The sequence below is a fragment of the Paramormyrops kingsleyae genome, chromosome 14 (assembly GCF_048594095.1).
Source record: "Paramormyrops kingsleyae isolate MSU_618 chromosome 14, PKINGS_0.4, whole genome shotgun sequence".
Classification (NCBI taxonomy): Eukaryota; Metazoa; Chordata; class Actinopteri; order Osteoglossiformes; family Mormyridae; genus Paramormyrops; species Paramormyrops kingsleyae.
The window spans coordinates 9734193-9755814 of NC_132810.1; the positions used below are offsets into that span (position 1 = coordinate 9734193).

General features: G+C 46.6%; 3 protein-coding genes across 4 annotated transcripts; 1 reads left to right on the top strand and 2 right to left on the bottom strand.

Annotated features, from left to right (window-relative positions):
• Positions 1–37: 37 nt before the first annotated feature.
• acyp1 (acylphosphatase 1, erythrocyte (common) type) lies at positions 38–1276 on the bottom strand. 2 transcript variants are annotated; one of them, XM_023828310.2, is made up of 3 exons: positions 1162–1276; positions 799–891; positions 38–559 (listed from the first exon to the last, which is right to left on the bottom strand). In XM_023828310.2, exons 1-3 carry the CDS (start codon positions 1237–1239, stop codon positions 341–343), a joined length of 390 nt encoding a protein of 129 aa, XP_023684078.2. In that variant the 5' UTR covers positions 1240–1276; the 3' UTR covers positions 38–340. The 2 variants fall into 2 exon arrangements, with proteins under 2 accessions (XP_023684078.2, XP_023684079.2); XM_023828311.2 differs by lacking the exon at positions 1162–1276 and adding an exon at positions 1042–1141.
• On the top strand, positions 1271–5763 carry zc2hc1c (zinc finger, C2HC-type containing 1C). The gene is made up of 4 exons (XM_023828302.2): positions 1271–1407; positions 1668–1746; positions 3331–5070; positions 5200–5763. Exons 3-4 carry the CDS (start codon positions 3346–3348, stop codon positions 5428–5430), a joined length of 1956 nt encoding a protein of 651 aa, XP_023684070.2. The 5' UTR covers positions 1271–1407; positions 1668–1746; positions 3331–3345; the 3' UTR covers positions 5431–5763.
• An 8-nt stretch (positions 5764–5771) lies between these two features.
• nek9 (NIMA related kinase 9) lies at positions 5772–21482 on the bottom strand. Its single transcript, XM_072699267.1, has 23 exons — positions 20721–21482; positions 19502–19679; positions 18156–18211; positions 17510–17580; positions 17281–17386; positions 15594–15725; positions 15387–15497; positions 15245–15309; positions 15060–15110; positions 14669–14861; positions 14060–14204; positions 13346–13546; positions 12405–12451; positions 11976–12137; positions 10910–11018; positions 10496–10657; positions 10009–10176; positions 9848–9907; positions 9533–9711; positions 8546–8692; positions 8171–8296; positions 8003–8056; positions 5772–7916 (listed from the first exon to the last, which is right to left on the bottom strand). The coding sequence occupies exons 1-23, from the start codon at positions 20907–20909 to the stop codon at positions 7755–7757; spliced, it is 2874 nt and encodes a 957-aa protein (XP_072555368.1). The 5' UTR covers positions 20910–21482; the 3' UTR covers positions 5772–7754.
• Positions 21483–21622: the final 140 nt, after the last annotated feature.

Consider the following 21622-nt stretch of genomic DNA (forward strand, 5'->3'; position numbering starts at 1 on the left):
TGTATAAGTATATATATAACCTAATAATTCAAACACCGGATTTTGAGGCTTATTTATTGCTCCACATACCGTTCTGTAAAGGACAACCATATTTTCATTACACAGAAAGATAGACCAATATATACATATATACACACATAGTGTATGTCATCTGTTTGCATCAGTATTAATTTCATTTTAAAGTACTTGTGCTGTCATACACAATAAGTTAAGCACATACATTTACCACACAAAATGTTCTTGATACAAGCAGCCACACAACTAGCAAATACAGCATAAAAAGGATTTTAAGTGATAAGCTTTAAACATAAGTATTCTGAAAACTTGCATCAAGTTATTTTCAAGTACGAACAATTTTGAAATTCGTGTGCTCCAATGTATCGATTTTCCTTTCGTTCTTAAACTCGGCCTTGGTTATCTGAGACTTGGGACTGCCGGTGGTCTTCAGCCACTCCTGCATCTGTTTCACCTTCATACTCGGGCCCTGAAGCTGACCCTGCACTGTCCCAGACTTCGTGTTTTGCACCCAGCCAGCCAAGCCCAGGTTCGTTCCCTCTGCCTGGAAGAGTACGCAGTCACGTGACGGCATATATTTTAATATTATGCATGCGCAAGGTTTTAGAAATAAACAGGCTCAAAGAAGTATAAACAGGGCGAACTGCTTTAAAAAACCACACACACACAGACGTTTCAAACAAATACAGAACGGTATTATCAGACATGTACGACTGCATTATTACAATATAAATAGAGAGAATTTTACTGCCAAAATATATAGCTTCGTAAAATGATCATCACCTGGGTGTATTTTCGGAAAAACACGCCCTGAACTCTACCAAATATTTCATAATCCACTGATATCAGATCTTCTTGATCAGACATCACAGAGCTCTAAAAGAAAACACACGACAGACAGAAATCCTTATTATAACACACTGTGGTAATGCAGCTAAATAAGGGACATTGCTACATGTTTACTAAGTATGAAACCGATATCCCTTATTCAGCTGGCTAAAATTCTTAAATTCGCCCCAAAAGTACCTTTAGAACCAATAAGACAACCTGCAAGGTTTTATAATGTGTTCTCTTAGCAAGTGACTAATTAGCTAAAAGCATTACAACATGAACTGTTTATGCAGCAGAAGTCTTGAAAATACTTACGTATGACCTTTGCAAATTTGATATATTAAATGCCGTAAACTGTATACCCAGGTTTGCCGGGTTACGCGGCTCACACATCCGGGGTAACGGAAACCATCCACGTGTTTTGCTAGAACCAATCACAGCACTAGAATTAGTCTACCTCATAAAAACAGTAAGGGATGCAAGGGGATGAGAGTGGTTTCTAAGCAACGGACACCAACAAATGGATATACGGACTTTGAGCAATACTGAATATAAGCATAGGTAACATTCGATTTAATTTATGTTTCCTACTCTTTATATAATAAAACACACATTAAAGGACAAGACTACTTTAGAACTACTAATTTAATAATTAAACCGCAAGAATTAATGCATCTAAATGATTACCATTTTACCGAAACACTTCGCTCAGTACCCATATAGTAACATAATCAGCCCGATTATGCTATACATCGTTGTAGTCCAATTTTACGCGGGATCCAGGCCGGGGAAACACTGTCGTGCATAAATTTTTGTTGCAGGAAATCAAAATCACGAAATTATCGACATTATAAAAGACAAACGAAAGCTGCATCTGCCGGACACTGATGAAGGTTTCTGGTGAGTATATATATATTTTGAATATGCAATACTTAAATATATTCTGGGCAGTTAACCTATAGTTTCTTATCACCTTTTCTTAAGATTTCTTTTTCCTAAACAACCTTTTAAAATTCTTGAAAGTGGTTGTCAAGTTACTGGAGGGTTCATGGGAGTTTGCCCCACCAATCTACATGTGCTTTCTGGACATATGGAAAAGGCATATGACCGTGGCCCTCAGGGGGTCCTGTGAGGGCTGTTTCGGGAGTATGGGATGCAGGGTCCACTGTTGCGGGCCATTAGGTCCTTATAGAAAGAGAGCGAGAGTTTGGTTTGCAATGCCAGCAATAAGCCAGACTCTTTCCCAGTGTGTGTTGGGCTCCGTATGGGCTGCCCTTTGTAGCCAATTCTGTTCATAACTTTTATGGGCAGAATTTCTAGGTGGAGGGTGGCATGGTGGTGCAATGGTTAGCACTGCTGCCTTCTGTGTGGAGTTCACACACTTTCCCCGTTTTCACTGGGGGCTCCAGTTTCCTCCCACAGTCCAACAGCATGTAGGATAGGTTGATTGGTGAGTCTAAATTGGCTCTGTAGTTGTGTGAGTGTGTGCGCCCTGCAGTGTGTTGGCAACTGCCCAGGGTTGGTTCTTGCCTGTGCCCATTGTTCCCAGTGGTTTCAGAAAATGGATGGATGGAATTTCTAGGTGTAGCCAAGTGGTGGAGGGGGTCTGGTTTGGGGGTTTCAGGATCACATCTTTGTTTTTTGCGGATGATGTGGTCCTGCTGACATCGTGGGGCTGTGACCTGTAGCACTGGGGCGTTTTGCAGCTGAGTGTGAGGTGGCCACGATGAAGAGAAGCACGGCCAAGTCTGAGGCCATGGTTCTCAACTGGAAAAGGGTGGATTGCTGCCTCAAGCAGAGGAGTTCAAGTATCTCAAGGTCTTATTCATGAGTGGGGGAAGAAGGGAACGGGAGATCGACAGACATATTGGTGCAGCTTCGGCAGTAATGTGGACACTGTGCCATACTGTCATGGTAAAGACGGAGCTGAGTTGGAAGGCAAAGCTTTCGATTTACCTGTTGATTGACACCCGTACCATCACCCATGATCATGAGCTCTGGGTAATGATCAAAAGGATGAGATCGCTGATACAAGTGGCAGAAATGAGTTTCCTCCACAGGGTGTTTGGACTCAATCTTAGACATTTGGGAGGGTCTCAGAGTAGAGCTGTTGCTCCTCCCCATCGAAAGGAGCCAGTTAAGGTGGTTCTGGCATCTAGGTAGGATGCCTCCTGGACGGCTCCCTGGGGAGGTGTTTCGGGTATGTCCAACAGGGGCATACCCAGGACATTCTGGAGAGATTACATCTCTCGGCTGGCCTGGGAACGCCTTGGTATTCCCCCGGTGGTGTTGGAGAAGGTGCGAGAGAGGTCTGGGCATCCCTGCTTAGATTGCTGCCCCTGCGACCCGACCCCAGATTAGTGGCAGAAAATGGATGGATGGATGAATGGTTGTCAAGTTGTAAACCATGTTATTCAATGGAGTTAACAGTCAGACCATAAACAAAACAAGCATCACCAAAATGTTATGTATGTTTTTAACCAGGTATTCCCATGAAGCATGACTTTACAAATGGCACCAAGTCCACACTCTGTATTGAAACTTCCAACAGTGATCCATGAGGGGAGAGACCAGTGGTCTTCTAGAATGCAGCTTTCACAGTCGAATTTCCTTCAGAACCAAGCTGAAGAAAAGGAGAAGAAAATGATGACTATATATGAGCAGAAGCAGCAGGCTGCATTAGACAAAGTAATGCAGAACATTTCCCACAAGAACTATTCACCAGATCAAAAGAGTAATTCTGCAAAGACTAGATATGATGGTGTCTATTATAAGAAAAATTACTATGGCGATAGCCCAAAGAAAACCACTGATGTAGAAGGGGCCTTTTCGCTGAAACCAGTTTACCATAAGAGATCTTACAGTTGGAACATGTCTAGGACTAATAATGATGCAAAGTCTTTGAAACCTTTGGACATGCAAAGAGTCCCTCCCCCTCTTCCATCTTTACCTCTCAGTTATACAAAGACATCTGATGAGAAATATTTAAAGCCATATTCCTGGAGACAGTTTTCATTAGACCAGCCCCCCGCAGAGGTCTCGACATGGTCCAAGGGTAACACACCTCAGGGAGCACAAGGCAAGCAATGGAGGCAGGCCAAGGTGGACGAGAAGGACCAACCATGGTTGGCTGAAGACATACGCAGGAGAGAGGTTGCCCTGAAAGAGAAACTCAGGAGGACTGAAGACAAGCTGAGGAGAATCCAACAGGAGAGGGCAGCTTCTACAGGGGAGGGGGAAAGGTGGGGGAGACGAGGAGCGGAGTTGGAAAAGATTAAATGGACAGAGGAAACTGAGAGGAGACAGAGTGGTAGAGTTGCTGCAGTTGACTGGGATAGGAGAGATGGCATGATGGAGAGTGAGAGAAGGATGGATGAAATGGGGAGAAAAGAAAGGTGGAATAGAGAATTTGAAAGAAGTGAGAACAGGGGTGCAGAGTGGGAAAGGGAAAGGAAGGCAAGGCTAAAGGAGGCAGAAATGGTGAGTGAGAGGAGGATGAAGGAAAGACAGAAAGACAGAGAATGGAAGCAGACCGTAAAAGACAGAGAGCCAGAGAGACCAAGCTGGGGAGAGTGGGAGAGGAAGAGGGAGGTACTGAAGGAGAGGGGGATAGAAGATGGGTGGGAAGGGGAAGGGCAAGACGTGAGGGGAGAGAGAGAATGGCAAGAGGGTAGGGATAAGGTGAGGGAAGGAGAATGGGAATGGAAAACAAGGAATATGGGGGGAGAGTGGGAAAGGATGAGGGTGAAAGAAAGGGGGAAAATAAAGGAGGGAGAGTGGGAATACAGAGAAAGAAGAGAGAGGATAAGGGAAGCAGAGTGGGAAAGGCTCAAAGACCGGGACTGGGAGAGGGACCAGGTGAGGACACAAAGAAATGGCCGGGAGAGGAGCCAGAAGGTCCTCTGGAGGACAAGCCTGAACAGCAGTAACGGGAGCCCACCTTCGGAAGGAGCCATGATTCCTCATGCGAGATCCATGAACCTTACTGAGCAGCTGGAGCAGCTGAGTCTGGGGGAGGGGCCTAGCCTGGGGGAGGGGCCCCAGCTCCTGCCCTGCAAGCACTGCCACAGGAGCTTTGCCACTGAGCGCCTGGAGCGCCACCTGAAGGCTTGCGAGAAGGTGCACCATTCCAAGAGAAAGGTCTTTGATTCCTCCAAGTACAGGGCCAAAGGAACAGACCTGGAAGAGTTCATGAAGACCAACACAAGAAGCCGAACACCAGAGGTAAGACAGCCCAGTTTGATTTGATTAAATCCGATACAGCAGATCTGATCTTTCTTAGTTGCTCCACAAGCAGTATTTTTGAAGATCAGCACTCCAGATTCTACTGTAATTGTCGGCTTTGTTTACCAGCCAAAAAAGAGCAACTGGAGGCAGAAGCATGAGATTTTCATCAGGAACATCCGTCAGGGCCTCCTGCCAGCGAACGGGGCCTTGCGGCCAAAGCTGCCCGCCAACAACAACCCCGACTATGTAGCCTGTCCTCACTGTGATCGCCGCTTCGCCCCGGGTCCTGCCGAGAGACACATTCCCAAGTGTCAGTACATCAAAAGCCGGCCCCCTCCCCCGCCACGCCGCCTCTAACAATGGGGCAGAGGAAACACCAGTAAACAAAAAAGATGATGCTTTACTTCACAGTAAATACAGAGCTGCATTGGCCGGGAATGATGATGCTGTCTGTGTGTTTTATATGATTATTTCCATGTTAGTTTTATTGTGGACTGTAGACATTAACATTTGCTGAGCAACTCAACTGATTTTTCTCCTAAGGAAACGCTGAATAAGTCACTTCGTCAATTTGTTTACAAGCCAGACACAAATGATATGGGAAGGATTTCATGGCATAAAATAAAGGCAATGGTTATATTTCATACACTTTTTAAATATGTTCCATCTTGAATATGTGCCAATAAAAACGCAAGCCATTGGCAAAAAAAGAATCCTTTATTTACATGAGGCATAACCTAAGGAGGAGTGGACTGCAAAGGCGCGTTTTAAATAAAGCCGAACGTTGTGCCGTTCTTCCACCACGCAGAACTTTGTTAATCCAACTCCGTATTAATATTGCATTCTGGCAGCCAAAAAAAAATTACAGGCAGAAATAAATACAAATGGGCACACATTTGTTATAAATTACTGCTAAATACTCACTGTAAAAAGCAGTAAAAAAAAGGGAGTTAAGGCACAAAATCTGAATGCACAGTCCATGTTTCCTGTCACACTCTAACAAAAAGGGGGTGAATGCTACCAACCTGCTCTAAGTCATATAAGTGACAAAGCACACAAGTATGAACCGTAATTAAATAGCAAGCAGAGAGAATACATCCAGAGTGCATTAAACGAATAAAGGAATAAAACAAACACTGACGTAGTATTAAACCAAAAATGAAAAGGTAAACAGTTTATTAAAAGGCACATGCTTAAATTAATATGTACCACATTTAGGAAAATGAAATTCAAAGTCCTCTCGACACATTCTAGCTTATCACCTATTGTTAAAACATGAGACCTGAAATCACCAAAGACAAGCAAGTCCAAGGAATATTCCGGCGTGTGCGAAAGTGTTCCGTCGGTCAAAATGAGCCGTACTTTAGACCAATAAAAAGGCACCCACACGCATCGCCATCAATGCGCTAATGAACGTCGGCGCTCGATAAAAAAAGCAAGAGCAGAGAGTAAAATATAAAAATAAACCATGAATCAGTAGTTTGATTGTGCTTCGCACGTATAAGTATGGGACTGCCAAGTTACCCATTATTTCACAAGTCTTACAAAATATACGCAATGTGTTAGACACGCTTTAGTGTCTATACAGTAAATCGCTCATACATTTGCATATACATTTTTAAGTCGACACAATATCCATTATGAATATGCAGCACAGAATACTCAGTTCTCACAGACAGAGGCCATTATGTTAACCTTAACATGTAAATAGTTTATATGTAGCAAATTAAACACATTTGGGAATAATATAAGTATTTTGTTCTTTCCAAAAGGCCCTTAATATGAAATGAATGCCTGTGGTATCCCACCGTTTTCAGTGGCCTCGTCCATGACACGACAAATGTGTTTTTCCTTAAATATTTACTGCAGTTGTACACCGTGAGGAGTGAATATGGTACCAGGTCCAGTGTGAACAGATAAAGCAATTTTGCTGTGCATTTTGTTCACATTTCAAAATAACACCACAGAAATTCGGCCATGTTGTGCCTGTGAGCTACGTGTATAAGGCAGCTATGAATAATAATAATAATAATAATAATAATAATAATAAAAAAACAGAACACGAATTAACAGCAAAGACACGTCCATCTTTGGTTCAAAATATGAATACCGCTGGTTTTGAGCGGCTAAAAGCACATGCTGAGCGTGCGAGATCCTCACGGACCAGACGACCATTTTAACTGCACGTCAAGAGCAAAACAGAGGAATACAAAGGCCACCAAAGCCTGGTTCCTCACCTCCCACCTTAACATTATGACCGTAAAAAGAGATGCTTAACGTTGAATCCCGGCAACATTACATCCTGTTCAGAAAGAAAAACTGACAGAAATCATCAGTTGAGCTTAAAACGAAACACCGTAAAAACAGACTGACCGTTCACACACTCAAGCCCATAAACTCCTACACACTCATATACGACACCAACGCACAGAAATCGAAGACTTTGACTAGTTAAGGAATGAGACCAACTCACCGTTGAATGGGGTGACTAACGTTTCAAATCCCTTACTCGTTCTTTTTTTTTTTTTGCCTCCTGGCACTAGTCCCACATTTCACAAGACGGCTTCACCAATCACTCTCATTCAACATCCCATCCCGGGAAGTCCGTCACAAAAGGATCCTATTGGACAGAATCAGGGTCACTCGGCCTCCGTCGGCCGAAACCGGCACGGGGTCCGTACTCAAGGACCAGCCCCCTCAGCCCCACCCACATCCTGATCCCCCCCGGGCTGACGCCCGCTGACGCTGTTGCTGCCGGTGGCAGGGCTGCCATTCGCTCCCCCGATGTTCAGGACCTCAATGGCTTTCCAGAGCTTCTCGTTCTCCTTCAGCTGATCGCTGAACTGCACGGGAGACGCACAGGACACCATGGCCGTCAGCGCCTGGGTCTGAGGTGACAGTGGCTGGATGGACAGGAAAGATAACTCACCTGTTTCTGTAACAACTGAATCATGGCCTCCTGGTGAGCCACTACCTCTCTCAGCTGCAGAAGAGACAATGAACCAAAATGTACTTTTATTACAGGGGAAATGGAGCAAATGAGGTTTTGAGACCTGGTGTCACACTGACATGTGCTGTCCTCACCGACAGGCCTTACCTGTGCCACCTCGGCACTGGCTGAACAGCAGCTACTGTCTGACACTGCCCCCTGCTGCCCACTGCTCTTCTTACAGGCTCCAGCATTCTGCACCCCATTCACCTTCTCACAGCCCACATGCGCCATCTGCAGGGGGAGGGGGGACAAGAAGGGGGAACTCAGAGAGGTGCATCCCAAAGACCACCTTCATATGGGATCATCGATTAGCAACTGATCATTGGAAGATGATACCATAATGGTTAATATCAGGTTAAAGCAGGCAGTGGAAGACATATGCTGCTGAAAAACATCTTGGTTCCCTCATCTGTTCACTGGAGTTGAGGCGATCTGGCTGTCAGGTAACCTCAGTTTGGGGCGGGGGGCTGGGGGGGTTACCGAGAGCCCTGCGGCTGCCGCTGCCTTAATCTTCTGGAGCTCATCGTAGGGCAGGGTGGTGCTCTCCAAGAAGGAGAGGGGCAGCTGATTGGGCAGGGAGTCCTGGGAGTCATTTGGCATGGGAATGAACTCTGCTTCCTGCAGCTCCTGTGGGGGTGGGAGGGGGGGGGGGGCAGTATGAGGACACACATATACACAACCGTGGTGCCAGTGCTGTTGCCGGACTTTTTCCCAAATCCGGGGCCAGAAAAAAATGGCCCCAGCAGGATCCAGAATGTGGAACTGTAATGGCAGTAATGGTGGGACGGGCTGTGGTGTCCAAACCTTCCGCAAACCCGGAAAATCCAATCCATTACCGATACAGTTAGTCTAATAACGCCGGTGCTGGCAGTGAAACAATTTTCCAGCTTATTAGTGGAATAAGGTTACATCGTTTTTTTATTCTGAGAAAAACAAAAGATCGTTCTGCTGGACAGATTTAATAAGGTATAAATTTGTCACAGATTGAATAAATAAAATATTATGGCATTTGAGTGGTGAAGAGATCATGAGCTTTGCAGACTGCAAAGTTCAGTTATTAGCAGACTCTTATTGCGTGATCCTTAAAAGAACGGCGGTAAAACAACGAGCGAGAAGAAACTCACACACACTGATGGGGAGCCTTTACGGTGACAAAAGTGGATATAGGCAATGGAGACAGAGCGCAACGAGTTATACTCCGGAAACTTTTGTTTCGATTAGGCAAAATAAATCCAAAAAACGAAATACAGATTAACCTTTACTTTACTTTCAGTTCCGCCTATGCATGTATGTATTTCTATTCCATTCCTTTTTGAAACCGGTGGAAACGCAGGCTGGTTCTCAAAAGGCACCAAACGAGAAACAGCCCAGCGCCGGCACAAGCTCCGAGTTGGTGGAAATGAGGTAACAGAGAGACAAATAAAGACCACTTAAACCCGATCCGACACAATATGAAATCCAGCTGACCTTTCGTAGCCAGAAGGGACAGGAGCTGTCATTGTTCTCCACAGACATCATGGGCGTCTCTAGTCCACGCTCCTCCATGTCGGCCTCCACGGTGCCTCCGGAGCCCCCATCACGCAGCCCCGTCTCGAAACCCTGCTCTAGGTCCAGGTCCATGGTGGAGGTAGAGCCCTGCCCCAGGCCTGAGAGCCCAGCAGACGGGAGAGTCAGTCCCCATGCAGGCACACCAGTCACACAGGCACAGGAAGGGCATCAAACAGCAGAAACATACAAACTGACCAAAGAAACAGGACAAGTCATGCAGCCGGTCTGACTCACCGCTGCCAATCGAGAGGCCGCTGCTGTTTGAACGGATGGTTTTCGAATTGAGAACCTTTTCTGTGAAGAGCCAGGCGGTGTGGGAGAAAGGGAAAGCCTTGTTAATCCATCTGTGCTTATCCTGCGGCCAGAGCGTCGGAGAGTGGGAATGACAGACTTACCCACAATGAGGATGGTGTGCCACCCCCGACAGGACAGGTCAGGAACGTGGTGCAGGGACCCGAAAATGGGCCGGGGAAGGGCGGGGCACACCTCCGAGCCGAAGCCCTTGTCGGCGGGCATCCCCAGGCGGCCGTTGCCTGCGTTGCCCCAGGCAAAGATCTGGTTGTCTGAGACGGGCAGGAATCAGATGTCGCCAAGTCAAAAGTCAATACTTGAGCTGAGCACTAATTGCTAAGATGGGACGGGAATGGGGATGAACGTCAAGGGGGTTCATCACTCTGGATAATCACATGGCCAATGATCTCATCCAAAGGATCTCGCAAACATCCATTTCACAACTGGCCATTATAATGGCAAAAAACAGGGTAAATACCGTCTCAAGGGTACAACAGCTGGTCTCATATCCTTAGCAAGACTAACCTTCCTTCAAGAGTGCATTATGTACAGATCATCCCCCCCACCCTGCAGTGTGCGCTGCCCCCTCACCCTCCGTAGCAGCAATGGTGAAGCCGTCTCCACAGGACACCTTGGTGATCACCTTGCCCCCGAAGGGGCCCACCAGCAGGTTAACCCCCGTGTGCCTCTTGAAGTCCCGCACACCCAGCTGGCCGTACTTATTGCAGCCGAAAGTCAGCAGCCGCCCACGCTCTGCGGACAGACGGAAGGACCAATCAGCTGACATGCTTCTCAAACCAACCAAAAGCAGCCCACGCAGAAACACAATAAGTTAAAGGAATTACAAGCACTTCGAACATCTGTCAAATCCATTAGATGATTTAAACGTATTTCACTGTTCTGTCTGTGACCCAAGAAACTAAACTGAAAGAATTTAAAACGTTCAGTGGCATTCGCATCCATTCAAACTTGCCCTCTAATTTACTTTGGGGGGGGCTGCCTCACCGTCAATGGCAGCCGTGTGGGTCTTTCCAGGGGCAATGGACCGGATCTTGAAGCGGGCCAGCTGCTTGACCAGGGTGAGCGAGGTGGTGTAGGGGACCCCTTGATACACCTGGAGTGGGGAGGGCAAAGTGGGCTCAGGACTGGCGAAACAGATAATAATCCGACAGGGGAATAAGTGGCCCTGAGCGCTCAATGTGAAATCACACACTGGGGGGGCATGAGAGACCTTACATTATAGCGATGGCCAAACGAAGCTTCATGAACCATGTTTTGTATTTCTTTACACCAGCAGATGGTGCTCTTGGTCTGCTTTGGGGCTTTGAGCCCTTTTATGAACAGAGAGCACCAAAAATACAGCAAATGGGTCACGAAGCATCACTTCCTTACGCAGCTCTCTAACCCTCACCATCACCCTCCCTTCGGTCTCCAAGCCAGACACTGACGTGGGGTTGGATGCCTTTCAACAACACAGAAGATAATAATTGCCTCCGAGGTGCCAAATGCACCTCCCATCCCAGCACCACTACAGACAGAGGTGGCCTTGCCCCCCCCCCCCAGGCCGAAACAGAGGACCAGTCACCTTACCCAGTGACCAGGTCCTATTTGTTTTCCGCTGGGCAACAGAAATGTAGAGCAGCGACTGGTACCTGGGACCAGGAAATAAATCAGAAAAGCACCCAGCTTGGGACACCCTTAAAAGGACAGCCCTCCACGCTCAAATTCCCCGGAACAATTCAAGTTGTTATTGTTCTGGATACACAACACAGGACACTCTAAACAGCCCGAGGACTCGAGCGCTCTGGATTCAGCGCCCCATTGAAAAGGGGAAGAGAATAATCGAAAACGACCCCCCCTCAAATTTTGGCTCAAGCAGTTGGCACAGCATTATGTGCCTAGGAATTATGTAATTAACCATGCCCTAGAGCCATGAAATACCCTAGAATTCACTGCTGCTGGAGATGTGGGCTTTGATCACACTGTGTATCTCATTAGCATTACAACTTGCAGCATGGCAGCTGTTAATCCTTCTAACCCAGTATTTCCCACCCGGATGTCGGTCCAGTACCTCTCCAGAGTGGTTCATGATGCCGGAAATGCCCTGATTCAGACCCAGCTTGTTGACCTCATTGTTCCCGCAGGCCAGCACCTTGCCGGACTCAGTGAGGAAGAAGGTGCCGTCGGCGCCGCAGTGTACGGATGTGATGTTGGCCCCCTTGGGCACGTCCACCTGCACACAGTCATGCCACGTGACAACACAGCACCCTCCCCAAGGGCCTGCTACAGCTTCAGGCACAGGCGGGTGGGGTAAGCTCACTAAAAGCCAGCCATACTCAGGTACCACGGCAAGTTATATACTCCGAAATCCAAAGGCTGCTCAGTAAAGTTTTAAGGAGCGCACCGGGTTATTAGAAAATAAAAATAATAAAATATTATACTCTCCCTTTGAATGCGAACAACCAATTTCAGATTTTTAAGGAAAATACAAGACACAAACCTGCATGGGTATGGAAAAGTCATCCTCTGAGTCCAGCCCCAAACGACCTTTAAAGGACAAAGATGAGAGGATTTCTTAGTCCTGATTGCAGGGATGAGAAACTGTTAACTAAAGTAGCCAATAGGACATGACCACTACGTGCCAGCTAGCCAATCAGAATTTACCAGGGTCAGTTCTGCTTGCTAACAGGACTCCCCCAGCCTGAATTAAGATGGTCAGATGCCAGTGTTCTAACATTTCATCCTACCTATCGAAACATCCTATGGTTGGTTGCTGCGCACTCATGAAATCACACCTCTTTTCTCATGGTTGCAGAGCCGCCCACTGATCTATCCGACCTTGCACTGGAGTTACAGCCAAGTCCTGCGTAACTTATTTGTACATGTTTCAACATTCAGATGTTTTTAATACTTCATTAAATATATTTATCACACTGTACCATCACGTTGATTTACTATCAATGTTTTGAATGTACAATGTTGAATTACCCAACTTTCGTAGACTATAATGTGTCAATATTGCTCACGTATTTATGACAAGACAGCCTTATAAAATATTTTAGTTTATCGAGGCTACCCGTGTATTTTATAAAAGTAGGATACTCTGATAAAGTATTTCTGTCCATTGAGATGTGCTACCTGTTGTTTCAAAATGGGTATTACAATCTGATAAGGTATTCCAGTCGTGATTCCTACTTACATTAATTATTTTTTATTATTATTAGTTATTTATTATATTTGGGACTATCCATTTTAAGTTTCAGGGCAAAAAAATGGCAGTAGCATTATTTGGTAGGGTAGCACCGATCGATAGATCTATCTGTAAACGCAGTACAGTAGGACAACTTGACAAGGTAGGACAAAATCAACAGAACACCGGCAAAGTCAGAAAAAGGAGACACATGCAGGTGGATTGTCTGTGGGGGGGGGGGAAGGGTGTACCGTGCTCGCCGCAGCCCCAGGAGAAGACTTCACAGTCCTGTGTCAGAACCACTACGTGGTTGTCACCACAGGACACCTGCCTGACCGGGTGCTCCAGGAAGTAATTCAGCAGCACAGGTTCCAGGACCTCCACACCGGCCATGCCGCTCATGCCGATGCAGCCGTAGTAGTTGGAGCCGAACATGTACATCTGGTCCTCATCTGGGGTCAGAAGTCACAGCGAACAAGAGGTGATATATGCTAGCGCAAAACCAATGTTTGCATGGTACAGAATATTTTACCACGGTCACCAGTGAGCTATTAGTGATTGCCAAATGAAGCTTCGTGAACCATTTTTTGTACTTTTTTTTTTTTTTAACTCCTCTAGATGGTGCTCTTGGTTTGCTTTGGGGAATGCTTTGAGCCCTTTTATGAACAGAGAGCACCATCTAGTGGGGTCAAAAAATATAGCACATGGTTCATGAAGCTTCATTTGGCCATCACTAGCTATTAGGATATCTTAGCCTACAGAGAGAGCCCACTGTGCTCATTTATGATTTTTCCTTCTTTTTATTTTCTCTGTACCCAATTGTACTTCTGGACATAATATAGGGAGACGTACATATTCAAATGTACAACCTTTGTTTTATTCTATTGAGTCGAACCTCGTGTGTCCACCTGCTATTCAAGGACCAATGAGAGAGCATAAAATTCCACAAGGGAATCCCAGCTCACCGGTGACACAGGCGGTGAAATCCGCCCCGCACGCCACCTGACGGATGGCCTTGCCCTGGAGCCTCTCCACACGCCGCGGCTGCCGGTACGAGGCCTGGTCGCCGTGACCCAGCTGGCCCACCATCTTGGCCCCGCCCTGCACACTCTGCCCAGGAGAGAGGCTAACGTCAGAAAGGGCCAATTTACCGCCAGATAACTGTGAAACAGTCATCAATCCAAAGCTGTTCTTAACCCCTAACTTCCCGCCCCCAGATTAACAAAGGCCTAAATCACCCCCATGCCACCCTGTCAGGCAGCCTGAGAACTATGCGATCACCCCACTATTTTTAGTACCATGTTTTACCGTTTATATGTAATTAACCCTGCCCTAGAGCCATGAAATACCCCAGCCTTCACTGCTGCTGGAGATGTGGGCTTTGATCACACTGTGTATCTCATTAGTATTACAACTTGCAGCTGTTAATCCCTCTAACCCAGAATTTCCCACCCTGGTGCTCAGGGACCCATAGATGCTCCACGCATCCTCCCCCCCACCCCACGCACGTGCAAGCACACACACACACACACATACACACACACACACACAGTTAACAGGGCTCTGGTACTCACTGCCCATGTGTACAGCTCCTTCTCCACGGTAACCACGGCAAAGTGGGTCTCCCCTGCGCACACCTGCTGGGCACTACTGCCCCCCTTGAAAGCATCCAGCTTCTGGGGGGTGAACTTCCCCCCACCCCAGAAGTACACCTCCCGGGATCGTGTGGTCACAACAGCCACCGGACTCTCTGTCACCGTGCTCAACCTTAAACAAAATCCACCACTCGCTTAGGAGAGAAGTGCCAAAATAAACGCTGCTAAATGTTAGCTATTTTGATATACAGAACTGATCAAACCTTATTAATACAGGTGTATTTGTCTTGCACATTTTACAGATTTACAGGCAATGAGCTACAAAACTTGCTCAGTAAAATTCAGGGGACCGTAAAGGAAAGGGGCAAACCTGGGCTTCTTGTTGGCAGAATTCAGCAGTGCCACCTTCTCCTCGAGCTCCCTGAAAGCAGAAAGGAGGAATCTTCAGCGTTAGCTGAAACGCAAGCGAGACTTCAGCTCTCTGAGACCATTATTATTTTTCAGGCTCTCCGGGCCTCGAATGGACGGCTGGCCGGCCCCGTTCCCCAGACTCACTGCTTCCGGCTGGAGATAATGGGCCAGTCGAGAATCTGGTCAGCGGTCGGCCTGTTCTCCGGGTCCTGAGACGCAGAACCAAATGAATAAATCTGCACCCGCCCAGCCCACAGCAGCCCTGAGCCCAGCCCTGGCCGCCCACCTGATCCAGACATTCGTACACCAGCTGGATGAGCTCGGAGGAGTACACATCCGAGTTCACCTCCTTCGTCCAGTTCCCCTGGACGATCTTCACACATAAGTTCAGCGGGTTCTGGAACAGCAGAGGGCACGGACGCCGTTAGCGTGGGCCCAATCCGCAAGGAGAGTGAATGCGGGGGAGGTCAACGCCGGCAGATCTCGCCCCTACCGTGGCCTCGAAGGTCCTGGTGAGGGTGAGCAGCTCGAAGAGGACACAGCCCATAGCCCAGATGTCAGACTTGAAGTTGTACTTCACACCCTGGCACAGTTCTGGGGACATGTAGTACGGCGTTCCCACGCACTGGGGTCAGGGAACACAGCAGCATTAGCACCTATACCAGGAGCATCACCCAGGATGTGCTACATACCACACAGCAGCATTAGCACCTATACCAGGAGCATCACCCAGGATGTGCTACATACCACACAGCAGCATTAGCACCTATACCAGGAGCATCACCCAGGATGTGCTACATATCACACAGCAGCATTAGCACCTATACCAGGAGCATCACCCAGGATGTACTACATACCACACAGCAGCATTAGCACCTATACCAGGAGCAACACCCAGGATGTGCTACATACCACACAGCAGCATTAGCACCTATACCAGGAGCAACACCCAGGATGTGCTACATACCACACAGCAGCATTAGCACCTATACCAGGAGCATTACCCAGGATGTGCTACATACCACACAGCAGCATTAGCACCTATACCAGGAGCATCACCCAGGATGTGCTACATACCACACAGCAGCATTAGCACCTATACCAGGAGCATTACCCAGGATGTGCTACATACCACACAGCAGCATTAGCACCTATACCAGGAGCATCACCCAGGATGTGCTACATACCACACAGCAGCATTAGCACCTATACCAGGAGCATCACCCAGGATGTGCTACATACCACACAGCAGCATTAGCACCTATACCAGGAGCATCACCCAGGATGTGCTACATACCACACAGCAGTGCACTCAAGTTTAGGTGCCGTGTTTAAGGGTGTCCACAGCAATTGCAGTCAACGTCAGTGTTTAATACAATGGAAAGATGTGAGGCCTTAAACACAGACAGTGGCCACAAGACACCACGAACCCTGATCGGGCTAATTTATTTATTAAAAATTACCACCCCCACCCCCCAAATTGATATTGAAGAAAGTTGTGAAAAACAACCATTTAAAATCACTACCGATCGCAATCGACTAACCAGTAGAATTTGACACCTTGCTCAGTTATTAAAAAAATTCCTATCATCACTTAAAAAGATCATTTCAAAAGTTAAATCAGCTTCTGTCACAGCGGCATTTCCCTTGAATTCCTGCATGACGCAAATTACTGATATTACCCACCCAGCCTCCTATCAAGGATATGAAACTGGGCTGTGACTCACAGGGTTAACAACAGAGAGGGCTGCAGCAATTTTAAATACAAGCAGAAAGGACTGTGTTCTTACACACACACATGCTTATGTCTGGCTATATATGGAAAGGCCTCCGCTGTCCAGCTGTCAGGACAGGCTAGAGCAGGGCAGGCAGAAAATTCGGCTTGGTCAAGGACAATAGATACTCAAACATCTGCAGTCAGAACTCGAGATTCCTCCATCTGCCGGAAGGAACACCGGCCAAAAAGGCAGCGCTGACCCAGGACCAGAACATCAAGTCCTGAACTTCTGATTCAGGAGCGCCACCATTTCTGCTCACCAGAAAAACATGGGAGCCATTAAGGAGGCAGCATGTGACCTCTGTGGACCAGTGGGGTGCAGTTTTAAGACCACAGAGCCCTCTTCCTCCAGCAAACCCTGCAGTAATATCGTAAACACACAGAAAAGGCACTATATACTCACCGTCTCAGCCATGGAGAACTGAGAGTGCAGCTTTTTGGCAAGACCATAATCGCCCAGTTTGATCAGGTTCGTTTTGGTGAGGAAAATATTCAACGTCTTAATATCCCTGCAACAAACAACATGCTCGCTGCACGTCAAGTCACATGACATGACCCCTCGGGCTGGTTTTAGATTCCCTTAGCTAGTTTATTTTCCCCATAACTATAAACCACACGGTCGACTAACTTACCGGTGAAGGACCCCTGCTTTGTGAATGTGAGCCACTGCTGAAGCAATCTGGTACAAATACCAGATGACAACCTGCAAAGCATCATAAAGAGAGAGGATTTACAAGCACATAAGGATAGAAAAATCCACAGTAAGAGATTCAAAATTATTTCCTGCTCGCTAAGATAAAATTAACAACAAAGTCTTACATAAAAGTAAAACAAGATGTGTTTGGGAAAGAGTTGAATCTAACAGTAGATGGGTGAACATGCTTAATACTGATTATGCACAAGAACTTCAGTAACTTTTCACTTTTTTTTTTTACTTGGTTTTATGTTAGCATCTTTTTAATTAGCAGATGCTTTTGTCATCTATTAGGTGGATAGTGCCTCACAGGCATACAGCTATCAAGGAGCCAGTTAAGGTACAGTGCTGCTACAATGAGCTTTGTGTTAGTGACCGGTAACACATGTGAGGCAGCCCTGGAGCCGGAGCGGTCATTAGAACCTGGCATCTGAAAAGCCAGTCAGATCAGAACACCATGAGGACTGGGTTCCTACTACATGAGGGTGAAATGCAAGTGAGCATCCAGTGTTGCTGAGAGACCATAAGACAGAAGAGTAAGTGAAAACAGCAGGTCAGTTAGGGGGAAGAACATCAGCCATTACCTCCTCTGTAAAGAGCTGTCCTTTTTGCTGGTTGATTTTGTCATAAAGATTTCCTCCTGAAATTAAAAAAAAAAAAAATCATCATACATAACATTTCATAAGACTCTGCAGAGGTTAACGGTTGGGAAAGTCTGTGAGCCTGGCACCCGGGGCGGAAATTGAGGACTAACTTGATGAAGAGGTCAACAGGAAGCGGAGTGACTCATCCTATCGTGTTATTCCTCCTTACAGAGAAGAAGCAGCATGACACAGCAGCTTCTGAATGCTACCGTTTAGCTCCAACGCTCTAGTCAGTGTTTCCCAACCCGACCATCAGGGACAGACAATGTACATTTTTGCTCCCTCCCAGCTCTCTGCCAGACAGTCCACATTTTTGTTCTCTCCCAGCTCCCTTCCAGACAGTCCGCATTTTTGTTCCCTCCCAGCTCCCTTCCAGACAGTCCGCATTCTTCCACCTTCCCAACTCCCTGTCATAAAGTCCACATTTTTGCTCCCTCCCAGCTCCCTTCCAGACAGTCCGCATTTTTGTTCCCTCCCAGCTCCCTTCCAGACAGTCCGCATTCTTCCACCTTCCCAACTCCCTGCCAGACAGTCCGCATTTTTGCTCCCACCCAGCTCCCTGCCAGGAGCAAAAATGTGGACCTCTGGGGACCCCTAAGGACCAGGTTGGGAAACGCTGCTCTAATTGCATTTTAACAGAGGTGGCCAATCTTATCCGCAAAGGGCCGGTGTGTATGCAGGTTTTTGGAGTAACCTTTAGGTCAGCTGTTCAAACCCAGGTGTGAGAACTAATTAGGGAGCTGCAGTGAAAACCTGCACAAACAATGGCCCTTTCTGGATAAGATTGGATACACTGGATTTCTGGATTGCCTACACTGTCAGAAAAAAGAAAAAGAAAGAAAGAAAAAAAGGAGTACCAATTTGCATGTTCTTGTCACTGGGTCTGCTATTTGTATCCTATAACTGTAGGTAATTGTACCTTTTAAGGAACAGAAATGTACTATGAGGAACATTTTTGTACCATTGGGGGTACATTAATGTTGTTTGTACCTTGGGGATGTTCCTCAGAGTCCAATTCTGTACCTTAAATTAGACTAAAAGGTACATTTACCTATAGCTATAGCTATAGGGCACAACTAGTAGACCCTTGAGGGTACAGCCCCAGTGACAAGCAAAGGTACAAACCAATATCTTTTTTCTGACAATTTTTGAATGCAGAGGTACACTAAGAGGTGGATTCCACCTTCCCACCATGTTTTACCGACTGGCAAAAAAAACAATGTTCCCGGCTTCACTTATTACAACAGGAGGTCTAGTGAGGAATAAGGTTACTGGGTCCATCTCACCATTGCAGTACTCCAGCTCAATGAGCAGGGTGTTCTTGTCCATGAAGTGGTTAAAGTAGGCTATGATGTTGTTGTGCTGCAGAATGGACAGGATGCTGATCTCGTTCATCACGTCCCTGCGCTCCTTGTCTGAGAGGCAGTTCAAGTCTACCTCCTTCCACACCACCAGCGAGTTATCCTGCATGGTGGAGAGGAATCAACATGGCCGCCAACCAGAGCCAACCAAAGGCCACTCCAATAGCCCATACGATGAAGTCCATTCCTTATCTCTCATTCCCCACTGGTCCCATGTAACCAGCCAAATGATACTAACAGAGAAATTAAAAACACCTTATAAACATCTTACACTTGATACAAATAACACATAACTTGGGCACATTTTAAATAAATAACTACATTAATTATCCATCTGTCTGCAAGACAGCTGACCAGGTCCCCATCCACAAAGAATATTTTAAATGTTGTACAATCATACACACACACTATACATATATCACAAATTCACTAAACATAAAGATGGAAATGAAGAGAATATCAGACAAATCGCTGAATATCTCCCCGATTTTTAAACATACATCTGACCAAAGCAGCGTTACTTAACTTGTAGCATATTAGCTGTACTAACATGCTCTTATTTATTATTTATTTCATGGGTTGGGGGTGGGGGCGTCATGTATTTTTGTAATGCATCTGGACAGCAATAATTCCGTCCTGGGGCTCAACAGAGTTCGCTCTTATCCATCTTCTGTTTATAAGGACCTCACTTTACAGTATATTACATTTTTAACAAGTTCACAAAAAATTATTATCCGAATTGATTACAGGGTTTCTAATCGATGACAAGCGCGCTGCTTTTTCTGAGCACCACTGGGTTTGACGTCCCATAGAAAATTCCGTCCACGCAAACACTTCATCTGAAGGTTTGCCATGAACTGAGGAGGTAAAGAGCCACTTGCTTACTTACTGGGGATTGTTTACTTAAAGGTAAGAGGGGCAAATATTAAATTCCTCCCCTCGGATGGACTCAATATTTTCTAATTAAAAAGATCATGCAGAGTAAGTTGTTAACCCTGTGTAGTAACTAAGACTATCAGTTTGTACAAAAGTGTGTAGTTTAAATCATATCAAAAAGCATGCATGCATTATATCTATTTGCAGTTTCTTAACAAAAAAACCTGGACCTCATACGCAAGGCCCTGGATGGGCCAATGCATCCTACCTCACTCCGTCTGTAGAGGGTGGCCTCCCCGAAAGCACCCCTTCCCAGGATCCGTATGGGGATGTAATGCAGGGTCTCCTCCTCTCCGCTGTACGCCGCCGGCGCGGATCTGCCGTCGCTCTCCAGGGGCTCGCTGCCGAATTCGGAGTTCAGCGAGCCGTAGTGCCGCTCGTAGTCCTCTAAAGACATCGCGCGTCTCCCCCCTAAACAGCTTACTTAAGCGGCTGATTCAATCCAGAGAACCTCCCGATAACTTGTTTCGACCCAGCGGAGGTCTGGGATCGCAGCAGGCGGTGGATCCCCGGCTAGCTGCTAGCAGTGCCTATTTGCGAGACCTTTGTCTTGAAGTTTATTATAAGCAGACCCGCGCTCCTCTCGTTTATGTCCGTGCGATCGCCTGGGCATTAACACCACCGGCTGGATAGGACAGCCGCAGCTCCCAATGCACTTAGAGATATTTATTTTTGCTATGCCGTTACCCCGCCTCGTCGATCGACAGCCTTTAGATATGATTTTTACGCCTGCCAAGCTGCACGGCGATAATAAAGTGAACCAAGATTCTGCGTGCGCTTCTGGACAAAAACTTTTGCAGCTTCCCCCCACCCCACGCAGTCGGAGCAAATTAAGACGCTACGCAGCACTCGGTCTGATCCGTCGTTAAACTTGTCACTGAGTCTAACTCATCTGAAGTTAAGCGTGAAACAGACTAAATCCCCGAGTGTCAGCGCGCTGTTAAAGACTCCATCTTTACCCTGCGCAGGACCCGGAAACACTTCGCTATTTGCGGTATTCCTAAGGTTCAAGAGCAGTGTCCCGCTCGCGAAACTGTGCCTTGTCTAGGGGAAAGCCTTCTTGTGCAACTCAATATCCGATCTAGATTACAGATGGAAAATCAACTAATC